At 37.6% G+C, this 8,718-nt stretch overlaps 1 protein-coding gene across 1 annotated transcript; it reads left to right on the forward strand.

Annotated features, from left to right (window-relative positions):
• Positions 1 to 4,899: 4,899 nt before the first annotated feature.
• On the forward strand, positions 4,900 to 5,850 carry LOC101985802 (olfactory receptor 2AG2-like). The gene has a single exon (XM_026781654.1). The coding sequence runs from the start codon at positions 4,900 to 4,902 to the stop codon at positions 5,848 to 5,850; it is 951 nt and encodes a 316-aa protein (XP_026637455.1).
• Positions 5,851 to 8,718: the final 2,868 nt, after the last annotated feature.

Raw genomic sequence — 8,718 nt, forward strand, 5'->3', positions numbered from 1 at the left:
CCATCCCCTCAACCCTAAACCAACCACTAAAAGATGTCCCTAACCCTGTGGACCACGTTGGGCGCCAAATGTAGCTGCGTGAATAAATGCAGGCAGATATTAAAGAATATATACAAGTTTAATGATTAAATAAACTTACAGAACCGAGGTTCCCGCGTAGCACAGGAGGCAGGAAGGAAAGGTCAGAGCCGCCTCCCGCGCACCCGATTTATCCAAATGCATTCACCCGAGGCAAACCCGCCCCCTAAAGGGGCTGGCTTAACCCTACACAAATATATTTGTGTTTTTAAATTTTCAGTAGAATGACAACATGGAAGCAGGTGGAATTATGTTATCATACACAGTGAAGAATGTATATGGAATATTCATAGTCATGAACACAAATTGTCCTCTAACATTTGTGCCTGGTTTCCTAGTCTTCATGGAGAAGGCCCTGGTGGAAAAGCATGGCAATAAGTAGCCACCAATGAGAAGGCATCCCAAGGAGATGGAACACTAGTCCAGAATGAGGAATGTTGTTCCCAAGAATAGCAGGATGAGAAAGGAACAGTCACTGGAGATGATGCTAAGGGCAAACAAAGAGAAAGCCACAACCTCTGGAAGGACTGGAGTGGCTGAGGCTAACTTCTGCTGAGAGCAGGGCAGGTCTGTGCTGTGAACAGTTCACATTTGATGTTTGAGGTCATTCGCCTTGGATTTCAAACGTACTAAGGACAGAAAAAATTAAACCTGTGTTGTAAAATGACTGTGAATTGTAGTAATAGGAGCAGTGGGGCTGCGTCCCTGGCACCCAGCTGCCCCCATGGCTAGCTTTACCCGAAATAATTACACGGAAACTGTATTCATTTAATCACTGCTTGGCCCGTTTCTATCTAGCCTCTTCTAGGCTAATTCTCACATATTAATTTAGCCCATTTCTAATCATCTGTGTAGCGCCACTAAGTGTGCTTACCGGGAAGATTCTAGCCTATGTCCATCCTGGGTCGGAGCTTCATCGCGTGTATCTTCCCAGGAGTGGGGAGCATGGCGTCTCTCTGAGGCATCTGCTCCCGAGAGGAGAGCTGTGGAGTCTGAGCTCACTTCCTCTTCCTCCCAGCGTTCTGTTCTGTTTACTCCTCCCACCTATCTTCTAACCAATGAGGGCCAAGCAGGTTCTTTTTATTTAACCAATGACCTTCCTCCATCAGTGAATAAAGGATGGCTGCAGCTAAAATTGAGAATTTATCTAGAACCATAAATATGGAGAGTGGAAAACTTCGTTCAAACATTGTCAGCCAGAAAGTTACATAGTAAACTGATTCCATCTGGGGGTCCCTACATGTGACCTACATGTAAGCTGGTCTTAAACTGGCTATAATGCTATAAAAAAAACACCCCAAAACGTTACCAAAGCAACTTATAAAAGAAAGTGTTTTATTTGGGGCTTAAGATTTCAAAAGGTAACAGCGCAAGAATATTATAGTAGGGCGCATGGCAACAGAAAAAAAATCAAAACTGAGAAAAGACAATATTGGGGAGAAAAACCAAGACCCCACAGCTGATTTGAAGGATGAAGTATACAAAAGTGGCAGGCCAGATGATATGACTGGAGGATTCATTAAAATACAATCTTCAGGAGAAGCATTTACCAGGGAGGTCATGTCGTCTGGGAGGATGACACTGTCAAGCCTCCCTCAGGAAAAAGCTTGGGATTCATTACTGCCCCTGGGATGATGAAAGCAGGCACATATTGGTCTTCTCTAAGCAGTCCTACCCACACTCTTTCTTCAAGTTCTTCCAGTGCCCATTTTATACCACAAACCCTTACAATAGAGAATAGATGAGAATCAGAACAATTTGGATCTGTTGTTTTCTGTCTTGGTGATAGCCATTCTGAGTTGGAGTAAAATAGAATCTCTACTTACCTGTGATTTGTATTTCAGCGCTAGCAAAGTATAATGAACACTCTTTCTAAATCTGAATCTGTGTCTATGTGCAGATCACAGAAGGACTTTCTATGAGAGTAGATGAAAAACATACTGAGGGATTTGACCTCTCACTTTCTAAGATCTTGTCCTAGAACTCAGCTGATCACCTGCACCCATCTCCTTCAAAGAAAAGACTGGCAACAGAAGCTACTGCAGGACTAATTCTCCCTGGTCTTAGGGCTAGCCATACAGGCTCTGAAGATCACCCTGATAGAAGAAACACCTCTCTGCCTTTTGGGGTTAGAGGTAAGGGCTGTGAATCTGATTTAGACAATATGTGGGGGCTGTACGTTTTAAGAATCAATATCAAAAGCTTCCACTTCTCATAGATTCTCTCATTCCTCAGTCTTCAGACCCTAGTCTTTCTAGATACCCCATGCAGGAACCCACTCTGAATGTTTGGGGACACTCTTCACTTCAGTCTAAACATCCAGAATTCATCCTGCTGGGTGGCTGGTAAAGCTCAGTACTTGAATCTCTGTATACTTGGATTGTCTTAAGTTCCTGGCATCTGCATCAGACCCCAGATGAATATTACCTCAAAGGGGTGATGCCAGTTTAAGTTCCTTCTGCCTACATATCTGCTTGACATTGAAAATAATACAGAAAAGCCATTTGAAAACAATTTTTAAAATTAAATGCACTGCACACTGACACAGGGGACAAATGTATGATAACGTTTCCAAATCTTAGCTCCATGTCCTAAATTTCCTCTGGCCATCTCTATGAAATGGAATTGTTTTTGACCTCTGCTGACAACTCTTGCTGTGTGGTCACCATGCTGCAAAGCCATTTTTCCAGAAATAGATTCTTTCTATGCTAGCCTCATGTGCATGCCCTGTTCTTCCTCTTTAAAGGACAGAAAGAAGAGACAACAATGAAGATATGAGGGAAATCATGAGTCTTGATTCAGAGGGAAGTGGGTAAGATCCTAGGCTCTACTTATATCATCTTAATATAATCCCAATCCTTATCTTTCCTTTAAAATAGTGTTCACACTTGGGCACAGAAATCTAGAAGAATGTACCAGAAAATTGTCTGTCTCCATTTGTTTCCCAGATATTTTCCACCAAATCTATATAAAAGCTTTTTTTTCAAGTCTCACATGTGCCAGAAACACTACCCCAAATGTCTTTATTTTTTTCTTTTGTTTTATATATGTTTTTGGTTGCTTAAGCAAAGGACTTCCACACAGGGTTTCTGCAGTAAGACTGTTATTTTGATATCATAGAGTAAGTGGAAGGTTAGGTGCCATGGAACTGTAAGATATAATTTTTAAGAGGGCATTTTTTGGCTGACATCTGTCCACAGTTCAAGGAGGAAAGAGTAGGAAAGGATATACTGTACTGCTCTTCTGTGTACTGACCTTCATGGTGCCATCTTTCACTGCTCTTTTTGCATACTGGGCTTTTTGACTTAGTCAGATACTATTCATATGTAACTGCACTTCATGTGCTACATCCTCAGGGCGTCTGTTCCTGAAACTTCTCTTTTATGTTCACCACATTCAATATTTTAATTTAACTATCAATAATCAATACTGTATGATACAGATTTCTGTGTGAGGTGTTTAAAATTTTTTGAAGTTACTATAGTATCAAGTTCATTTCCTGATACATTGTCGGTTCTCAGGAAATGGTGACTGGGTGAATGAAAAGAATTGGCTCATGTGACCCTTCCAATTATGATCCCCTCAATTAAAGATTATGATCTGACATAACTGGTGTAGAGATACATATTATAAAAAGGAATAATTACAGTGGGAAAACAGATTTCATGGTGAGTTTTTCACTTCTCTTTCCATTTCATGCTTCCCTTTTCTTTTACCCAACAGTGAAACACATGTATTCTTAAAATGGAATCTCTCTCTCTCTCTCTCTCTCTCTCTCTCTCTCTCTCTCTCTCTCACACACACACACACACACACATACACACACACACACACACGAGAGAGAGAGAGACAGACAGACAGACAGACAAACAGACAGACAGACACTATAACACATACTTCATTTCATTCTCAACTTCTTCAAATGGAATTATATGAATTCAGTGTGTGGCAGGAGTCCTTCTGGTAAGATCTGTGAAAACTGTAAACTATTATTTAAAGTCAGCATTTTTCTCTAAATCCTGCATAATGGTTTTGCTTTGGGCTTTACTTGAAATGTCTTATTCTTGTAAGATACCATTCATCGTGTGCTATATAAATATAGACATCTGCCATGCCTCTGTGAAGCCCATCTGATTTTTTGTCCACTCTTAAATAAATACTCATCATTGCCTTCAAATAAGCAGTTACCACTGTATTCCTCTTTCCAAATTGTCATTAAATTATATCTCCCCCACTACTTTATCCAGTTTAGAATTATTTTCCATTTTTTTTAAAATAGCAAGTATTAGTAAAGGAAGAGAGGATGCTTGAAAAGTAAAAGGGATCATGTTGTTCAAGGACGAAGGATTACTCTTGTGAGAAATCAATTAATTATATCAGGAAGAAGAGGCATAACAGTCAAATGAAAAAATGAAACTATTTTATGAATTAATCTTTAAAATCTGTATTGTAATCACAAGCAGACTTTAGCTAGAAACAGAATTTAAATCAATGCTCATTAATATGCAGACAGATATGATTTTATCTGCTTATAAAGATATTTGCCTATGTAAAATTTACTTACTAACTTAAGAAAAAAATTCTCAGTGTTTTGAGTTTTCAATGTGCTGCTTCCTATTTAACTGAGGCTATACCAATATTCAGTGAAAACATTCAGAAGCCAGAAAATATCCTTAGCTAAGAAAAGAAAAGGATGCTGCATGATATCCTTTTTAGCCATCCCATAGTATCTTAGGGCAATTCCAGATTGGTTTGAATCCCCTTAGAAAGGCTTCCACTGAGAATGCATTTGTTTCTAGGCAACATAAAAGTCCACTCAGAATGGAGCTAAGGAACTCTACCTTCGAAAGTGGCTTCATCTTAGTTGGAATTCTGGATGACAGTGGCTCACCTGAACTGCTCTGTGCCACAATCACAGCCCTGTATATGTTGGCAATGACCAGCAATGGACTGCTGCTCCTGGTCATCACAGTGGATGCCCGGCTTCACGTGCCCATGTACCTCCTACTTAGACAGCTGTCTCTCATTGACCTCCTCTTCACATCAGTTGTCTCTCCCAAGGCTATTGTGGATTTTCTGCTCCAAGGCAACACCATATCCTTTGTGGGTTGTTCGCTTCAATTGTTTTCGGCAATGACATTGGGTGGTTCAGAGGACCTCCTTCTGGCCTTTATGGCCTATGACAGATATGTGGCCATTTGTCATCCTCTAAACTACATGATTTTCATGAGTCCAAAGATCTGCTGGCTCATGGTAGCCATATCATGGATCCTAGCATCCCTTAGTGCACTGGGGCACGCAGTGTACACGATGCACTTTCCTTTCTGCATGTCCCGGGAAATCAGACACCTGCTCTGTGAGGTTCCTCCTTTGTTGAAGTTGGCTTGTGTAGACACTTCTCAATATGAGCTCATGGTTTATGTAACAGGGGTGATATTCCTATTGCTTCCCCTTTCTGCCATTTTTACCTCCTACTCATTAATTCTGTCTACTGTCCTGCATATGCCCTCAAATGAAGGCAGGAAGAAAGCCCTGTTCACCTGCTCCTCCCACCTTACTGTAGTTGGGATGTTCTATGGGGGTGCCACCTTCATGTATGTCCTACCCAGTTCCTTTCACAGTCCTCAGCAAGACAATATCATCTCTGTGTTCTATACAATTATCACCCCAGCTCTGAACCCCCTCATCTACAGCCTGAGGAATAAGGAGGTCATTGGGGCTTTTAAAAGGATCTTGGGGAGACATATTCTGCCAGTACACTCCACCCTTTAGGAAGGGCTCACAGTTTGGCTCTCACTGTTCTTATTCAAACAAATTGTTATATTCAGCCATTTTATATGTTATTATTTGAATTAAATTTATATATATACACTATTAAGTATGATATATATATATATATGTTTTCACTTTATTTTTAATTTTCTATTTGGTGTGAATAGAGAACTTCAGCTGAATCATTTGACACACATCACCCTGATCTTGGGAGCTCCTTCATTTTTAAATATTTACAACAGACTATACGAGGAAGTACCAGTTGGATGTTTTAGGTACATTGTTTGATTGATGTCATCCTTGCACAGTACCAGATAGACATAGTCAGGGATTTGTTTTCCATTTCAACATCATATAGTATCAGGAACACTGATACTTTTAAAAACTGTAATCTCCAGCTCTGAGCATCAGAGGATGGCTTCTTTTGGTACAGATTCTTGATGATGTACCCAAGAAGATAAAATCTGGTCAATCCTGTTCCTTATTTGAAGGACATTTTACAGTTTGAATGGAGACAGCGGTACCATACTCTTTAAGCCTACCTTGCCCTCTTTATTGTAAGTTTGTGCATCTTTTGACATAAAATTTACATTTTTTTCCATTTCAATTTGCTCATCTCCCAGCAATGCTGGGAGGAGCCTGATCTCATGAAATTTTGTATAGATTAAATGAGGTAAGAAATGTCAGCGTGCTTTATTTGTGCTTAAACCTTGTTGGCTTTTATGTAAATGAATAGTAAAGATCTTTAGAAAGCAGGCTTATGTTGTTTCATCCATGGTGCACAGTATGTGTTTGTATATTTGCAATATGAAATTAGTTGTTTCAAGTTTTATCTTATACACTCAAAAGAATTTTGAAATATGCAATATATCCTTAGTGTATCTATCATCATCATGATATGCAATAGACCTTGTGAACTGTCTTCCTGTCTAAGCTAAATAGAATGCTATTTGACCAACATCTCCTGAGCATTTTTACCTCAGGTAACTTATTTTCTTACCCTGTCCTATGAGCTCAACTTCTTTAGATTCTACAGACAAATGAATTTACACAGTAATTTTCTATTAGTGCCTGACATTTCCTTTAACACTCTTCAGATTCATCTCTGTTGTAGTAACAAACAAAATTTCTTTCATATGTAATATTGAAGAAGAATTCACTAATTGAGGTGTATTCATGTGGAAAGAAATATTTAACATGGAAGCTTATATATCTAAATAAACACGTATATGTATTTATATAAAATTGTTATTCCCTCTTGATGAAATTGCCATATTATCATATATTGGTCATCTTTTACTCCTTGTGTTGGTTTGACTTGACAATTTCTTACTTTTCATCACACGGAATTCTTTTGTTGTTATGTGGGTTCTGTATGTGGAATATGTTTTTTATACCTCCACTTTCATATTGCACATTGGTGTGTTACTAAAGAGAAATAAGTCTATCATAGGTAATATATAGGTAGACTTTTCAAAAGCAATTCCATTCAGCTATTCTATGCCTCACTGCTCATACACATTTAATTTATTATGATCATTTGTTTTATTGAGTTTAAAATTTTTAACTTAATTTTGAGAATTTCACATACAAATATGGTATTCACAGCATTTCAATACTCCAACTCCTTTTTAGTTTCTCACAGTCTTGTTTTGTGATTAAATAAATTTCCCCTAGTAATGGAATGAATTCCTTCTTTACTATTTATGAATCTACTACATATTGATTCTTTGCTATTATCATGGGGCTTATAAAATATTTTGACTATAATAAACAATTTTGAAATGGTAGTGACTTAACATAATTATAAGATAAAGGAGAAGTGAAAGATAAAATGAGAAAATGACCAACAAAACTCTTAATATTTGTACTGTATTGCTTTCTTCATTTTGAATTTTTGATCAGTTGCTTACATCTCTCTTAGAGTATCATTGGACATATTAGTTTAATTGTTTTGTTTTAAAATTTCATATTAAAGATATAAATAAATTATGCTCTATGTTTACATGAGAGAATTCAGAAATATTTAGTAATGTTTCTTCTGTCAGTGAGTAGTCTAATCTTTGCTGTTCAAGTCTCTTTCATACTGAAGAACTCATTTCATATATTCAGGTTTGCTAATATAATTTCTCCTAGATTTTTTTTGGTCTGGTAATGTTTTTACATCTCATAAACTTTTAAAGAATAACTTTGTTGTTCATAGCAATTTTGATTAGAAGTTTCTGCTTCAATTCTGAATTTATCTTCAATCCCTCCCCATTTGTGAGATCTTTTCTGAGATCTTTTCAGTCAAGCTTAGCTATTTTTTTTCTTTCCCTGTTTGGAAAATTCCATCCTTGGCTTAACTTTTAAGAATATGATTGTCTTACAATGGACTTGGCTTATTTGATTATAGCTGTTGTTCTTTGACCTTCCACTAACTAGCTTTTTGTATCCATTATGTTTTGAGGAACTTTCTGCTATCATCTCTTTGAACAGATTTCTACAGACTTGGCATTTCCAAGTTTCACTGGAAAGCTATAGCAAAAATATTTGCTTTTTTGATGCTATTTCAAAGTTCCTGTAAAATTTCCTTATTATGATTATATTTTTTCACATTTTTCTCCTTTGGCAGTCTATTTTCAAACATTCGTTCTCTCATTTTTGTTTATTTTGTTTGATGCATTCTATTTTAGCATGTTCTGTTATGTCTCTTAGCTATACATTTCCACTCCAGGTGGTCTGATTGTTGGCCTTTTTAAAATTACTTCCATATCTACTATAGGCATACTACTATACATACTACTATACATATAGGCATCCTCCTGAATATTAACCTTCATCAGGCAATGAAAGGAGACAGAGACAGAGACCCACATTGGAGCACCG

Source organism: Microtus ochrogaster, chromosome 8 (genome assembly GCF_000317375.1).
Source record: "Microtus ochrogaster isolate Prairie Vole_2 chromosome 8, MicOch1.0, whole genome shotgun sequence".
In the NCBI taxonomy this organism is placed as follows: Eukaryota; Metazoa; Chordata; class Mammalia; order Rodentia; family Cricetidae; genus Microtus; species Microtus ochrogaster.

What these genes read in the sequence shown, in the direction of transcription:
- LOC101985802 (XM_026781654.1), top strand. Translation starts at nt 4,900, where the DNA reads ATGGAGCTAAGGAACTCTACCTTCGAAAGTGGCTTCATCTTAGTTGGA.